Genomic DNA, 17,392 nt, shown 5'->3' with positions numbered 1-17,392 from the left:
TGACCTCTCAGTTCACTCATCAGGGCTTTCAAAGGCTCTGCTGTGGTGGTTGAAGGGTCTTGGGCCAATGGCATCATCATCTGCTCTCCAAAGTTCTGTAAGGTATTTGGGGAGCAATGCCTGTGGTGATCAAGATCTCTCAGCTGGGGGACCCTGGGGCTTAGAGATCATTACCATACGCAGCATCAGACATAGCGTAGCCCATGGCATGGTGGTCAGGAGGAAGGTCAGGATGGATGGGAACAGCTGGAGTCGTGTCCCTGCTTATCATCACTAGCATGCGTCCCTGGACGAGCCACCCACCCTGCTTGTGCCTGAGATTTCTTATCTGTAGAGTGGGGCTAATAATGGTTCCGGCCTCATGGAACTGTTGTGAGGGTTAGTTGAGACAATGAATGTGTGAAATGCACTTAGGCTAGCTCATGGCACATAGTAGGTACTCCGTAAATGGTAACCATTTACAATAGACTCAATAAACACGTGGTTGTTTCCTCTCGAAAAGCCCCAAGCCCAGTGTCTCAAGCTGTTGGCGTGTATTATCTGCTAAGTGATGTTTTACACCTGAGGACATCTGTGGGTGAAGAAGTCACCTGTGAAGACATATAGCAATTTTTTTTAAGCATGCCAAAAGAAGTGCCAGTTCTCTGGGAAAATATCATGAAGCTGTTGGATATAAAAGTCCACTTCCCATCCTCCAACATTTGGCTTCCTGTCACGGCCATTTCTTACTCCTGCTGGGAGACTCCACAAATGAAACTCCCTCGCTGGGGGCACAGCCGGCACTTGGCTCTCAGCAGTGTTAGGTGGTGCCACTCAGAGTCCCTACAATGTTGGCAGAATGACAGGAAATCAGTTTTGACTTCCTTTCTGGCTGAGTAGTTTCTATATATGTGCATTTGAAGAGTGGTTGCCATTCATCTAGGGATGACTGGATGGATAGATGGCTGGGTGGGCCTTTGCAGCTTCGTGGGCCCCCTGAGGCCTCCACTGTCAGAGCAGAGTCTCTGGTTTTCTGTGGAGAAGACTACTGTGGGCTGGATTTGATTTCAGGCCCCTGTCAAGTAATCTCACTGGCATCCTGGGCCTTGCTATTTTAAGTGTGGTCCACAGGCCAGCAGCGCTGACTTCCCCTGGAGGCCTGTGAGTCCTGCCGAATCTCCAGCCTCACCCTTCGTGAGTCAGAACCTTCATTTTAATAACCTCTCTGGATAGTCACATAGAAATTACTGTTTGAGACACACTAACTCAAAAGGACTTTCCTCCTGGAAGGAGTTTGTTACCAGAATAGGAGCTGGGATCAATCTTAATAAAAGCCAAATATTATATAAAAATATATGTACATTGCTAAGGCTTCAGTGTTGAAATATTTTTTGTTCACTTGCTTTCCATTATGATTTTCCCCTGAAATAATCTTTATTTTAAGATTTTTTTTCCACTTACATTTTTAATTGAGATAGAATTGATATATTACATTAGTTTCAGGTGTATAACGCTGGTATCTGTATACACTGTGGAATAATCATCACACTGTGTAGCTAACATCTTTACCCATACATAGTTAATTTTACTTTAGTTTTTAAATTGCAGTAAACGATTTACATCATTGTTTGTGTATTGGAAGTACAGGCGGCCCGCACCCCATAACCACAATGCACCCACCACCGAGGTACCCACGGTCCAACTATTTTTTTTTATATCATTTTTGCATTTTTGCACAATGTATGCATTTTCATCTTGGTTATAGTCCCCATACAATTCCCACACCCCTTGTTTTGATCCTACTCCCTCCTCCCCCATCCCCCTAGTGTGTCTCTGATTTATAGTTGCTTGTTGATACACAATGGAATATTACTCAGCAATCAAAAAAGATAAACTCATGCAATTTGCAGCAACATGGATGGAGCTGGAAGGGATCATGCTCTGCGAAATAAGCCAGAAAAAAAAAAGAAAAAAAAGAAAAAGAAAAATATGGTCTCACTCATAGCAGGAATTCAGAAAACCTAAATAAGGGACCAGGAAAAAACCTAATTACAACCATTTATTTTTTAAAGGGAGGTATCAGGCATGATTCTTGTCTAGTAAAACTCACCGTTTTTAGTATATAGATTATGAGTTTTGACCAATTCACTTATTTAAAATTTAGGGCACTATGAATAACCATCACCACAATCAAGCTTATGAAGAGTTTTCTCACCTCCAAAAATTGTCCTGTGTTCCCTGTAGTCCATCTCTCCCACCATCTTATGCCCTGGCCACCATTGACCTGTTTTCTGTCTCCCTCATGTTGCTTTTTCCAGAATATTGTATCATCTGTGGTAATGGACCCATCTCTTAGCATCACAGTCCCCAAATGTACGTGGATGGTAGTTGTGGATATGGCTCTAGATCTATGAATGGCATATGTCACACTCTTGTAGTTCTGAATTCCTTTATTCTCCACAGAATTGTCCTGAGAACCAGGTTTTGGGATAAAGGCTCAGAAACCATTGTTCAAAAGACTCACTTCCCGTTTATGCTGAGACTGAACTTCTGGTTTCCCATCAGGGACTTGGCAGGTTCTTGCACTGGCGAGAAGGCCTAAGAGCTTGGAAACAATGTGGTAAAATTGACCTATGTCCTCTTGCTCCATTGGACCATGCATAAGGATGGAATCCACCTCATTAAGACTCAACCTGAAGCCATGGAGAAGGCCTGAGGCTCTGATGCATGGTGGGGAGCTTCTGAGCCCATTTCTCTGCCTGGAAGTCAATGTCCTGAGAAATTTCTGGGCCCTCCGAAATTTTCAGAGGGGGTCTCCTTGTGGTGACTGCAACTCTGAGTCAGTTCATGTGGAGGGCACAGGAGAAGCCAAATGTTTGCATGGACATCTGTCTCCCTGTGAGAGTTATAATTACACATATATCATCAGCCTTCTTGAAGTGGTCCCAAGGTCACTGATGCTCTGCTTATTTTTTTAGGCTTCATACACATAAAAGCTCTGTTTCATTTTGGAAAGTATCTATTGCTGTGTCTTCAACTTAATTAATCTTTTCTTCTGCATTGTCTAAGCTGCTGTTAATCCCTTCCAGTGTCTTTTTCATTGCAGACATGATAGTTTAATCTGAGTTTTATCTTCCATTTCTCAGCCTAACATTTTCAATATTTCCTCTAGCTAATTGAACAAGTAGAATGCAATTATAATAATTACTGTAATGTCCTTGTCTGCTAATTCTAACATCTGTGTCACTTCTGGCTGGTTTTGATCGATTGATTTTTCTTCTTATTCTAGGTCATATTATTCTGCCTCCTGGTGATCTGTGAGTGAGTGTCAGGCATTGTAAACTTTACCTTGTTGGGTGATGGATAATTTTGCGTTCCAGCGGTCTTGAGTTTTCTTTTTAGGATTCAGTTCAGTTCCCTGGAAGCAATTAAATACTTTGTCATCTTACTGTTGAGCTTTATTATGTGAAACCAGGATGGCATTTATGACTGATTTTTGCCTGCTACTGATGTGAGATCCTTTTTTGCACTCTACCAATGGCCAGCGAACCATTGAGTCTAATACTAAATGCAGGGGGTCGCGGGTATGAAAAAATACTATTCCTGCCCTGTGTGAGCTCCAAGCACTGTTCTAACATTTTCACATGGTTCTTCCCTTCACCTCAGCGGTCTCCTCACAAGCATGCCCTGATCTAAACATAGCTGAATGTGGGTTATATGAAGGTTTGTTTCAAATTTTTAGAAACTGCTTTTGTTTTATTACTGCTTCTTAATTATGTAAAATGTTTCTTTAGGTTCAAAGTCAAATCTATAAAAAGACATAACTTTAAAAGACCAACTTCTGTGTATAATTCCTTCTTCTATTCTCTTCCTTCCAAAATGGAAGTCATTTTTTAAAAAAAGTTTTATGGCTTAGTCTTCCGTTTTTAAAATATAGTCAAACAAGTGGCTCCTCCCTTTCCACTAAAGAAACTGCTAGCATATTATGTGCCATTTTTGTCTGCTTCTCTTAGCCGTATCTCCTGGAGATCTCTTCTGAGTGGGATATGCCAGACACGCCATTGCTATTCATAGCTTTCAAGCCTCCCTTATGTGACTATATCGTTGTTCATTCAACCTGACCCCTAGGTGAATATGTGGGCTCTCCTGTCTTTATCTATTACAGATAAAACCGTAATGAATAGCCTGTGCATTCAGGTTTTTGTTTGTTGTTTGTTTTATTGCCAGTTTATATTTGAGACAGATTATTCTAGAGGTAGGATTGTGTGGCCAAGGGATAAATGCATAGATAACTTGGGTAGTTATTTCCAAAGGCCATTTTGCTTTCCCGCCACCAATGTATGAGTGTTCCTTCTCCAGTTTCCCAGCAGAATGCTTAATCAAACTTTTGCATTTCATGTTTTACATGATCTTCATCTATTGTCTCTTTAATAAATATGATCTTTTACTGCAGGATCTATTTTATTTGCTTTTGGTATGCGCTTTGGAGTTTAGGAAGCTGTGTTCTCATCTCTCAGCTAATACACCTGAGAGTTGGGCACACAGGATGTCCCAAGTTCGGATTTGGAGTGGAAGGGCAGAGGCCACCGTGGGCTTCCGGTCTCGGCCGAGACCCAGCGCAGCTCACCAGTGGCCCCACTCAGGAAGTCCAACGGTGTTGCTCACGTAGGTTTCCAAAAGTCATACTTTTTTTCTCCTTTAGTCCCTCAGCCAGTGATTTTGTGTGAATTACCTTAATGGTGAAGGGACTTGGGGTGCACTAACTCTCTAACACCCAGGAGGGCTCACCTTTCCAGGGCACTTGGGCTCAGTGTCTGAGTGTCAGCTGTCGAGCCCGAGAGCCCGATCTCTGTGGTGGTGTGTGGCGTCGTGCCCGCATGGGCATGGCTTCGCCCATCATTCAGCACTAGTCTGCAATCTTTGTTGAAGCAGATGAGGAGGAGGGAGGTCTCATGGCACTGTGGGGCCCACACCGTGTGTGGTGGGCTGCGGCACTCACCTCTTCTCTGTCAGCGCATGCCCCATGTAGAGCATGCCACAGAAGTGCTCCCGACCAGTTTATGTATTAATGTTGGTGCCTGTGCTGTTGAGGCCTGCCTTAGGCAGGTGGCACTAGGTCTTGTGTCGGCTACTGGCTGCAGGGCCTTCCTGGAGAGCTGGGGGACTGTGGAGTTTCGTTGCTAAATGCTCCTGTCAGCTATTTGGAGAGGTCTCGCCAAGGTCAGAGCACGGCCATGGCGAGTGCTGTTATGAGGCCCGAGGTCGACCATTTAGAGGCAGCTGGAGGCACATGGAGGATGTACAAGCAATGCTGAGGGCAGATGTAGTGACTGGTTCAGTCTGGGAGAGCAGGCTTGCCAGTTCCTGACATTTTTCTTTCACCTTCAATCACAGAAGACCCTGATCGAGGAAGGTCGAACTAAAGATGAGAAACCCGTGACCTTTGTTGTCCTCCTCATTAACCTGATACACACTCGTGGCACAGTAGCAATCATGGGTGAAAATTACAGTGGAGCATGAAGCACTGGCTAAAGCTGTTTGCCAGACAGGGGAGCATGGGGACTGTAATAGTATCCCCATGGGTTCTGAGCTGGCCCCGAGCCACAGTGTCTGTGGGGAGCAACTCTCTTTCCTTGTACACCTGCTCCGTGCCAGGGCATGTGCTAGCCCGACCCACTAACGCACGCAGCCCCAGCACATACCTGTGATGTGCTAACACTCCAATTTATAAGTAAAGAGGCTGCATTTTAGAAGAGTTAGAGCTTTTCCTACTGTCATACAACTAGTAAGAGACATGGCTATGCTTTGAAAAGAAGTTTGGCTAATTCTTAAACCAGTGCTGGGCACTGCCAAAGTGGGATGGTGATGATGGATCCAAATGACACAGAAGCCGGGGTCCCCCCAGGAACTCAGAAGGAGCCTCTTAATTACCACAGGCCTGGCCTCATGCTCTGAAACCTACTTGTTCTCCTTTGGCAGTCGTAAATATGTCCCAGCCCACTTTCAAGAGAAGAATTTGTGGTTCAGAAAGGCCAAGTGAAGCTCCCAAGGCCAAGGCGAGCCTCCAGGCTTGGTCTGCTTGTCAGATTCTCTGCCCTTCGCAGGCTTTCCTGAGTGGCTGGGTGTTTGATCTCTGTATTTCGGCACCATCTCTTTCTCTGAGCCCAAGCTTCTCTTTTGTCGAATGTGTATATGTAATCCAGAGAGCTTACTATTTCAGGTTTTCCACATACTTTATGAATAAAGCTCCTTCTCTCTCCTTACTTGAAATGACCCTTCAATGGAGAGAAATAGATGAAGCAGTGACTTTTCTTCTTCACCTTCCAAACCTCATTGAGGAGGGGTTAGTTATGCCCCCGACTTGCCCTTCTTCAATAAAAGCTAGTGCTTTTGAAGGAAGCACTGAGTGAAGCCAGCATTTCAATTTCAAAAACAACAAACAAAACCTTATGTGTAGGGAAGAGGAAGAGAGCCCAGAAGAGCAGCAATTCTGAATTCACACTTGAGGCGGAGGAAGCCTTTAAAGAGCAGGTCAGGCTGCTTCTGGGCTGTCTCAAGGTCTTCATCTGTCTGTCTTGCTTTGCTTGAGTGCCTGCTGGCTGCAAGGCATGAGGTGCTGTGAGGCACATAACCAGGGAGATACCTTCCTCAGGGTGACCAAACTCCAGAGTGTGAGTCACAAGACTGTGGGGCATGCCAAGTGCCACCTGGGGGGAACCCACCAGGAAGTTCCCGTTTCTTATAAAGGGATGGGTGAATCCATGCACTGCTCAGACATCACTTTCTCCCTCAAGTGACAGGCCATATCTAATTCCCTGGGCCAGGAATGACTTACCCTTTTCAGTGAAGGCAGGATTCAGTCTCCTGACTCATCTACACATTGAACAGCTCTTCCCTGCCCCACCAATTCGAAGCAGCTTTGGCTCACACCCTCAGTCTATTTCCTGTGGCAGTCCAGGCCCTTCCCAAGACTTCTGCAAACCCCTGGGTGTTGGGAGTGTCTCATCTTCCGCCTCTGTTGTCTTCATGCTGTACCATGTTGCTTGATACTGAAAATTAGCTTCTTGGTCCATTTTCCCCAACACTCCTACTCACCCAACACATCTGTGAGGGTCCAGACTTTGAAGATTTGGAAGCTGGTGATAAAGCCTCTATGTCACAAAGACTTATGTGACTCCAAAGCAATGGTTGGCTATTCCTATTCAACTGTGTTCTTTAGCACCTGTGGTAGCTAGACTCACTGCAAAGCAGGCACTGAGACAATTTTTAATGCAGGAAGTTGTGGGTGTTTTTTCGGGGGGTGGCAGAGCGGTGAGCTCATGGTACAGTAGCAATCACTTGTAAATTTTCCAGGCTGCCATTCTACAGCACCAAACTTTATGCATTAATGTATAGTTGACTCTGAAAATGCTTATCATTTTGGGTTTTTCCTTACACAAACTTGAAATCTTGCTTCTAAGTAAAAAATCCTAAAGCGAACCCTCCAGCTATTGTCAATTGCAAAACAGCAGGATTGAGAATGGGGGGGCAGGTGGGGCCACAAGTTCAAAGACTTTGGGCAATGCTTGTGTTGCAGCCCCAAGCCTGCTTCACTGTCCCTAGTGCCTCCTGTTGACTCTTTGCTCATGGTTTTTTCTTCCCCGCTTCTTAGAGACCAGTATGTGTCTTTGATTTCCACTAAGACTGACAGGGAGGGCAGTACCTAAAGAAAATCCAAAGGCCAACTATGCCCAGGACCCCAGGAAAACACTTGTCAGAGCCAGTAAAGCAAGGGTGAGCCAAGAAATGCCCAGAGGGGAGACTCTTAGCCCCCAGCCCAGCCTGCTGCCCCACTGATGAAACTACATCCCAGAAGCACAGTAGAGGGGGAGTGACTTAGAAAATGCTGCCTGGACTGAAAAAACCAACACCCCAGGAATGCCTGCACAGTACAGTGTACCCCAGCAAGGGATGGAGTGAGCAGCCTTTTGTACCCTCCTGCCAGGGGCTCCCCAACCTTTCCTCGAAGCTTTCTTCCCTGAATTCCCCCGGGCCTCCTTGCTCTAAATAGACTCTCCTTGGCTTCTGCTGAGACATGGCTTTGAATTCTTTCATGGCCTTCGTCAAGGACCAAGGAACCCCCAAGCCCAGCTTGAACTCCAAAATCTGGAAACAAGACTATGCCTGAATTGTAGTAAATCGAACTTTTCCTAGCTGGAGGCAATAGGCATTATTTTGAAACAATTAAGCATGTTTATGATAAAATCATAATAAATGAGCACAGCTGTTTGTATATTATTTCGAACTCTCTCCAGTCTGTTGGATGCTGAAAACCCTAAATACCCCCGGCAGCACTGGATAAGCAGGCAGTTGCGTTTGCTGCTGTCCTCTTTGAGTTGGGGCCTCACTAGTTTTCAGTTTGACAAATTAGAAAAAGAAAGTGAGTGTGCAAGCCGACCCTTCCCACCCCAGCCTGGGAATAACCCGTCACATCTGGACTCCCAGCTCGCCCGACCTTAGGAAGGAGGCAGGCGCCCTCTGACGTATGGGGTCAGGATATCGGCAAAGGAAGAAGCCGAACGAATGTTACTTGGTTTTTTTTTTTTTAAGTTATATTTTATTTTATTTTTTTAAATAAATTTTATTTTTATATTCCCCATACAATTGCAACCCCCTTATTTTGACCCCAATCCCTCCCCTCCCCGACCCCACACCCCATAGAGTGTCTCTGGTTCATAGTTTTTTGTTGATCTTGATTTTCACTTTCTTATAGTTATTCATTTTCCTGGTCCCTTATTTAAGTTTTCTAGATTCCTGCTATGAGTGAGACCATCCGGTATTTTTCTTTTTCTTTCTGGCTTATTTCGCTGAGCATGATCCCTTCCAGCGCCATCCATGTTGCTGCAAATTGCATGTGTTTATCTTTTTTGAATGCTGAGTAATATTCCATGGTGTATATGGATCACATCTTCTTGATCCAGTCATCTATTTTTGGGCATTTGGGCTGTTTCCAAAGCTTAGCTATTGTAAACGGTGCTGCTATAAACATAGGGGTGCAGGTGCTCTTTGGAATGGATGTTTCTGTGTCCTTTGGGTAAATACCTAGGAGTGGAATTGCTGGATCATATGGGTATTCTTGATAAAGTGGGGTGAGTCAGAGTCACAGCTGTCCTTCCTTCTGTTCCTCTGGGTGTGAGAGGCACAGGCAGCAAAAGGAACAGCCACAGGCAGTCTGGGTGGAATCAGTACAGGAAAATGGGGGTGTGTTAGCAGGGCAAGAAAGTCAACATGTGAGCTTGGTTGCTGTGACTGAGTGTATATAATTTGGCTCTGAGTTTCCAGGAAACCAAATCAAAAAAGAGAAAGGATACAATTTCTGGTTCTTGCTTCAAGAACGTAAGTGTTGCTGGTCCCTTGGGGAAGCAGAGTCTCTCACAGTGTTTCATAGAACGTTGGAAGTGAAGTCACATCTTCGACGACAGTTGTGCAGGGCGTGGGGCAGGCATGGCTGTGAGAATGGTGGCTTCCTTGGTGAGCCCGAGCAGTCCTGTGCTGAACGACACTGTGGCGCACCCAGAGGATTGACAGTCTGTTCGATTTAATTAGAATTAAATGTTTGCATCTCATTTTTTTTTTTAAGTAAAAATAGGTGATCCTTGAAGTAGGGATAAGAGCAAAACTGAAGGCAGATTTTGATTTGAATTCTCTGAGGAACAGATGACAGGGGTGTCCTTGGCTGATGTGCTGAGTGTGTTCCCCTCTGCCATGCATTCGTTAACTAGCAGGGGTTTTTGACTTTGAATTTTATGGTTAACTCCTAGAAAAGAACAAGCACTACTGTAGATGCTCTAAGGAAAGCAGGACACAGGGGAACAACCACCCATCACTCGCTGCAGCGCCTCCTCAGACCTGGGTAGGCGGCTCTGCTAGCTTGGCCTGGCCAGGGCCACGCGGTCGGACCTTCTCCATAATAGCCGGGAAGGCCTTCATATCACGGAACAGGAGGGTTTTGTGTTTGTTTGTTTTTTAACTCAGAACTGTCTAAAATTGTCTCGAGGATTTGTTGAGTATCACCAACAATTATGAATATAAAAACAAATTCTCATGGCTAGATGGAAGGACGAGAGGTAGCGAGCATGATCAACTCCCACCCCGCCCCTTAGAAATGGGGGTTACTCTTAGAGTCTGCCTCTTCTGGTCTAGAATTTTTCTCCTCTTGGTAGGATCCACCTTCTGGACTGGAGTGGTCTGTTCTTCCGATCAGGGCTCGTCCCCTTTGCAGAAGTCACTTCTGTTTGCCCTGGAGGAGTCTCAAGAGTCAATTTCAGCGCCCTCGCCCTTGGCTGGTTCCTGGAAGGCACACACTGTCAGTCCTGCAGTCTGCGCCCTGCTTTCTGCCCTCTGCCTGGCCCGTTGCTGTAGCGTCCAGGCTCCTGGTCTGGGCGATGACTCCACCTACCATGGTATAAAGAAAAACATTAAAATTCCTTGGAACACACGCTTTCCCATTGTGTCTTGGGAAAAACCAAAGCCACACAGTTGGGCTCTGGAGCTGTTACTTAGATCATTGTTTAGAGTCTTTTGCGTTGCCATCAAAGTTAACCTGGAGGTGCCACTGCCAGGAGGCTGGACGCCGAGTGCCCGCTGCGAGACACACAAACCCTTCCCACCCCTGCCCGCAGTGGCATGACCTGCTCTCATTATGCACAGCTCCCAAACAATGAAGCTTCATTACCCACACCCCAATGACACCAACACTCTGTAGACTAGGATATTTGGGTACAAAATGTGTTCTAATTTTGTTCTTCCCAATGATATCACCTGCTGGAGCACAAGAGGCGGTGCGTACATTAAGTGAGGCAGTGAACCTTTTGCATGACGGACTGTAAACATTTCTAGAGAAAACACCCCTCAAGTTCAGAAATGTGAGGGAAGAGCAGATATGATGATAAGATCTCCTTATTGCATTTTGTCCATAAAGGAAAATTCTGTGATAAGCCGACAGAACTCTTAGTCTGCTTCGTGGCTGACTCCTCCCTACAAAGATCAGGTGCTCCACGGATAACTGAAGGATGAGTGAATGGACAGATGGACTACAAGGGCATTTGGGTTCTCCTTCATTGTACCCTTGAGTCTCCAAAGGGTTACTCAGAGATCAGTAATTCAGGTCCTGGGCTCCCCTAGATGGGTTGTGATTTAGATGTAAGGAAAAGGGGCTTTAAAGGGGCAGTTTTCAGATACCAGTGGTTTGTTTCTCTGGGGACACTGCTGGGCTGCCGTGAGGAGCTGGGTTCTCACGAGGCTCCATGTGAAGTGTTCATAGGAGACAGCGAGGCTTAACAACAAATTCTCAAAACTGCACGGGGCCGGATCCTGTGGGCACATCCGCTGGGGAACACTTGGGCCCTTCAAAAGATTTTTCCTTGTAACTTCTGCATTGTATGTGACAAGTGTGCTTTCTAACTTCAAGGGAAAAGCAGTCTCAGAGGCTGTGGCGTGCACGCCTTTTGAGTGGCAGCAGCAGCGGGATGTGTTTCCTGGCTGCTTCTGAGCATCAATAGATAGACCTACAGTGTGCATCTGTGCAGAAAGAGAGGCAAAGACAGCAGTACAGCAACATAATGGGGCATCTCCCTTTGCATCATCCCAACTGGCTCTAAAATAATGTTTTACTGTGGTCGATACCCCCCAATGGCGGTCTGTAAATACACAGCCCCCCAGCCTCTGCATCGCATGCCTCCTTTCTCATCCTGTGGTCAGGAGAGAATGAAGGGCCCACCAGCTCTGTTCACTGTTTCCCCCTCTCATGAACTCCTCTGGGATGAGGGGGGACTCCAGGAACTGCCCTCCTTTGTTTAAATGCAGCCAGAAGCCCATCAGCCTAGGAGATTTGGAAGCCACAGCTTTTGCACCTCCCTTTCCTCCTGCACTTTCTCTATTTGTTCAGTAAGGGCCTGAGTAAACGCAACAAAGAATGCAGACTCATGTTGTTCTCCGTGCTGCTGTGCTGCTGACTGACTGGTGGCTGGTGAGTCACAGTGGGGAAATGGATGATCGTCAAGACTGGCTAGCCACAGTGCGTGCAGAGGCAGCTGGTGTTTGACCTCGGAGGGCACCCCTGGATGGCACCGGAAGGGGTACCATTGCAGAGTATGGTTCTCGCCAGCGCTTGCTGGATGCAAATCAGGATGGCCTAGTGATAAACATCCTGAAGAAGGTGGCGATTTAGCAAAAGTTGTCAATCACTGGCTACTCTTTGTAAGAGTTACTGGCTGAATCCACGGAAGCCCGCAAAGGCTAGAGATACTTTGAATTCATTTTTTGTTTGAAGGAGCTGGTGGGCTTAACCGATCTTAGGAAAATACTAGAGCCTGTTGCCAGGTAGGTGCAGAAAAGCTCAGAAAAGAACCAGGTCACAGTCACCCAAGAAGCTAAGAGCTTTGCCCATAACATTCTCAGCTTCCAAGAGAAGGCACCTAAAGCCAACATGGGGGGATGTGTGGGACGAGGGCACCCTGGGGTGGCGAGGAGCATGGCTCTGGGAGCCAGGGAGCCCAGGTCCAAGCTGACTCAATGCCACTGAACAGTTCTATGACCTGGAGCAAGTCGCTTTAGCTCTTTGAGATTTCGTGTGATCTTCCCTGAGAGGTGGATGACAAGGCTTGTTTCCCAAGGTTGAAATAACTAGAAAACACATATGACGTGATTAGCACAGTGCCTGGGACTTGGGAAAGTGATAATTGTGTCATTTTTATGTCCCCAGCCCACCATGACTGCCTCCTCTGCCCTTTCAGTGTCACATCCTAGATCATGACCAAACAGGCTGGCTGGGAATGTACAAGCCCCAGACTGTGAAGATGATAACAGTTCTCAGGCCTTAGAGACTGTCCAGCATCTTCCTAGCCAGTGGGCCCTAATATTTAGCCTGGGGGGCAAGCAACATGGCTGTGAGCCCACTTTAGAGGGAGCAACTGGCAAGGCTAAAATAGGGTCAGCAGAGTCTTGGGTCCAGAAGAGCAGGTTTGGAGCTGAGGCAACAGCTCCAGTAGACACAGCCCACCAGCCCACTGCCCACCAAAGGCCCTCTTGTAATAGGCCGTGTGTGTGTGTGTGTGTGTGCGCGCGCGCGCGTGTGTGAGCCCATGCACCCATTCAGTTGTCTGGGACTGGCCTCTCCAAGCGCTGTATTCATGTGCCTTTAAATCATTGATACAAAGATATAAAAATGTTTATGGCTCCAATGCGTATGTAAAGAGAACTCTCAAAAAACTCTGTTTTCTGTGCACCGGGTAGACAGTAGTTCTGCGGTCAATATAAACATATACTTTAAACAGCCCAATATCTTAGAAAAGGAAAGAAACATTATGCCACTCTGATTTTTCTACTCAAGTAGAACTTTTTAATGCAAATGAGAGCATGAATCAAGCATCAAAGCAGCCTAATTGCTAATCATCCTATTTTTTAATGATCTCTAAGTAGAGCAAAATTTAAAGTGAATACAAGCGTATTAGAGACTTGTCTCATAGAGGCTTAATTTGTAGCTGTCACTCAGAAAGCTAACCCTGCATGTCCCTCCTCCCCCCCAGGCCTTGGAGGAACACATCATTTTACTCATTACTTTATTCTTAAATGCAAACACGCTTCCTAGGAGCAGACACAGAGGGTAGATTCAGCATCTTCATCAAGTGGCAAGGTCGTTAAGACCTGCATTTCTCTGCATGTTTTTAAAGAACACGCATGTGTGTGTGTGTTTCTCTCTGTGTGTGTTATGTCTATGTGTGTCTGTGTGTATATCTGTGTGTGCCTATGTGAGTATATGTCTGTGTGTGTGTTCACTGGTATCTTTGTATGTCTCCATCCTCAGGCAGACACAGGGAGGAAAGGTGCAAATATATCAGCACCAAACATGGACTTAGAACAGAGAGGTGGAAAGTGCCCCCCTCTACTTCACGTCATGAATTTTTGAAGTTAACAGTGTGCTTCCTCTGATTTGCAAGGACCGATGACAAAGAAATCATCCCACAGAAAGCATAAAATATAAAATCTTCCTGGGCCTATAGATACTTCAGCCACCTTAACTTTGCTGAAATGAGAACATTTCAGTGGGTGTGGTGAGACAGTAGGAACTTTCAAATGATTTCGTGTCAAAGGAAGTTTTGATGATCTAAAATCTGGACTGAAAGTCCTGCCTTTAAGTAATAATTCCTGTTTCTTTTCATTCAGCATAGAATATAATGGGGTGAAGCCTCCATCCTACCACCCGCAATTTGTGGGCACCCTCAGGACTGAGCCTAAGGCCAGCAGTTGCCACTTAAATCTAGGACAGTGTCAGAAATACCAGGTGTTCCATGCACCAAGGACACAGTGGAGGAGCGTGTGATAGACGTCATCACTAAATATTGGAGATGGAGCAAATAAAATATGATTTCAAGATAAGAGTTCCTGCAAGAATAGAAAAAAATAAGCACAGGTTTGAATGTAGCATTTGTGTGGTCCTGGAGCTGCTGAGGCCTGGCCTGGATCTGATGGGGGAAGCTGTAGTGACAGACGAAGCCAGCTCATTACTGTGGTCACCTTGTCACATTTGCAGGGGAGACTTCTGGCTCTAACAAGGGTTACTCACGGTCCTCACCCCTGATGGCTGGTGCTCCTGCCTGATGTTTCTGGTAGCTTTGTCAGCTGAGTCCAGCTGAGTCTCAAAGTGAGTGCAGACCAGCAACAGCAGCATCCCCCTGGATGTCCACTAGAAAGAGGACCTCAGCCCCATCCCAGAGCTACAGAATTGTAAGTGTAATGCCCATATGAAGGCAATGGTGGGCACCAGAGATCAGAGATCCAGGGAAAAGGAGGAGAGAGAGAGAGAGGGGCAGCCTGGAATTGATGGAGGCCCATTTTCTATTACTCTTATCAGATTTAAACTCATACTGTAGAAAACTAAATTTAGTAATTCAGTAGTGGGTTCTGGTATGGGGAAAGATGCCTCCGAGTTTGGATCTGAGCCCCTAAAAGCATCAGAATTTCTCTGTCAAAAGCTAAGAGATGGCTTTAAATGCTTTTTAGAGTTTTGGTATTCAAAGTGAAATGCACAGCTCCAGTAAGCATTTCTCAAATAAGTGCATACAAATTACTTGGGGTCTTGTCATGTTCAGATTCTGACTAGTAGGCCTGGCATGGCTCTAAGGTTCTAATAGACTCCGAGACCCCGGGGCCGTGATTTGAGCGGTGAGGTTTGAGTCGTGCATCCTTCTGACGGCCGTGGCTCCTTTGCTCTAAGATTTTCTGATCCTGCTGAGTGCTGAAGTCAAGAGGCTCCGGCTCACCATCAATGACTGTATAAAATGGAGCTAGCAAACCCATGTTAACAGTCCACTGAGGGCAGAATCTTTGGCTCTTACATAGGCTGAAACTTCAAAGATGACTTCACCCCACCCTTGCCCTCTGCCCCCCGCCCCATGAGCCTGCAGTTCCCATCCCACCCATGCCGCTGGACCTGGGAAGTGCTGCAGCATAAAGGTCTCTTGCAAATATTTTCAAGCAGGTAGAAGTAGCAAAAAAAAAAAAAAAAAAAATTGCTCAAAACCACTGGCAGCCCTCACCCTGATTGGGGTGCGGGGGAGGGGGTGTCTTCTCTTTTGACTTAAGAGAGGAGACAATTAATAAACCCAGTGTTTATAGGTGAAAGGTTTCAAGGGGATTCCCTCCTGTCCTGCTGCATCCCCAAGACCAGCAGGAAGGCACAGCTCTAGCTCGACTTGTCTGCACCTGTCAAGCACAGGTACCAGCTTCAGCTATTGTTTTGCACCTTCACCAGAAAATGAGGGACTGAGTCCCCTGTCTCCTCTGGTTTTCCTAAGGCCTGAACCACACTGGCCTTCCCAACCTCTCACGATCATTCTCTGTCACCTCCCTCCCTCTCTCCGTGAGGGCTGTCACACTCTCGGTAGGTGTGCTGTGATAAACCCATCTGTAGTCATCAAAAGACAGGTTTCTTAAAGGCAATGTGTGAACATGCTCGAGAGAGGTGACAAAAATCATCATCTTTTATTTATGGAGAAATATTTTAATTTGGACACAAAATGATACAAATCAAATGTAACTCTGCCTCAGGAGTCAGGAGTAAAGGAGGGTGTTCTGGTTTAATGCATCTGCTCTCTTCTGTCCTTTGTTATTTTCGTAGCTCTGTTTGAAAATCCAAATGGTTCTCTGTCATTGAGGATTCGGCCAGTAAATTTCATACCCAGTAGATAATGCTATAATTTATTGCCCAAACTGGGACACCTTCGACTCCTGGGCTGGGGCTCCTGTGCTGGCTGAGCACTGGGTGAGTGTGGCAGGTTAACCAAGACAAGACCACTTGAATTACAGGCAATTTGTGGTAGGAAACTCAGGAACACTCTGGCACTGGGAGGTAAAAATGTCCAAGAAAAACTGTACCAAACAGAATTCAACAGGTGAACAAGAATTTATTCAAGACTACTGTAACGGGAGTGAGCTTGAACTCAGCTCTGAATTCAGCAGAGGCTACTAGGGATCTATAGCCAATGGGCCACTGTAGGGGGTCAGTGGCTGGAAAATTGCAATGAGGAACTGGGTTAGGTATCAAGGGTGGGGGGATTCTTGCTGAGTGGGGCTCAGTAGGCCCAGGACAGCAGAAGAGGACAGTTCTAGGGGAGGAAGACTCGGAGGAGCCTGCTGAAAGTCTGGTCACGGAGGGAACCCAGACTCACAAAATGAAAGGCTTTTAAAATTGACTCTTCTCCAAGGAAACCCACATTTTCCAATAAGAACTCACTCATCCTTGCGCTGAGAAATTCTTCCAAACATGTTTGTGTTCTACCGCTTTCTTTTGTGGTTTCTTTTCATTTTCCTCTATGAATCCAGTTGTTCTTGTTGTGTTTTGATGAGGAAATCGATTTCATCTTCTGATCTTTGCTTCTCCTTCAGCAAAACCGGGTTGAAATTGACTTTTGAAAAATGAAAAATGTGGTTTGAATTGATGAAGGCGAGCACAGTTGTAACTCAGCCAACGACTTCATCAAGTGGTCCGAGCTTTGTGGCACGCCATTTGGTGTGCTGTAGAAGGCAGGAGGAAAAGCAAGGCAATCTATGTATTTTATATTTATTCCACGCACCTGCCGATCCCAGTGGGGACCCACTGTAGGATCCACTGTAGCCCGGTGCTCAGCACTGGACAAGCCGCTTCCCCTTCCTGCTATCAGTTTCCTTTGTCAGCTGAAGGTGTTAAATTAGATGAACTCTTTGGTAACTTACAGAGCTTTTCAGCAAAGCCCTGTCATCCTATCCCTCTCTAGATTGTATTTTCTTATTATAAAATCTCCATCTTGAAACCATTATAAAAAATCGGACATGAGTGATGGTAAATCAATCTGAAACTAATGACTTGGTGCAGCCCTCTGTCTGAAAAGCTGTTTTC

General features: G+C 45.9%; 1 protein-coding gene across 8 annotated transcripts in view; it reads left to right on the top strand.

Annotated features, from left to right (window-relative positions):
• NEK11 (NIMA related kinase 11) overlaps nucleotides 1-17,392 on the top strand; it is a 155,241-nt gene that overhangs the window by 130,152 nt on the left and 7,697 nt on the right. The window contains exon 17 of one of the 8 annotated variants that reach the window (XM_054689239.1): nucleotides 10,182-10,437. The exons of the other annotated variants lie outside the window; for them this stretch is intronic. Coding sequence (XP_054545214.1) covers nucleotides 10,182-10,427 — 246 coding nt within the window. The 3' untranslated portion in view covers nucleotides 10,428-10,437. Of the gene's footprint in view, nucleotides 1-10,181; nucleotides 10,438-17,392 lie in introns of those variants that run through there. 8 annotated transcript variants of the gene reach the window in all.

This window comes from Talpa occidentalis, unplaced genomic scaffold (assembly GCF_014898055.3).
Source record: "Talpa occidentalis isolate TD23 unplaced genomic scaffold, MPIMG_talOcc4v2.1 talOcc4.10, whole genome shotgun sequence".
In the NCBI taxonomy this organism is placed as follows: domain Eukaryota; kingdom Metazoa; phylum Chordata; class Mammalia; order Eulipotyphla; family Talpidae; genus Talpa; species Talpa occidentalis.
This window is presented reverse-complemented; position numbering and strand designations above follow the sequence as displayed.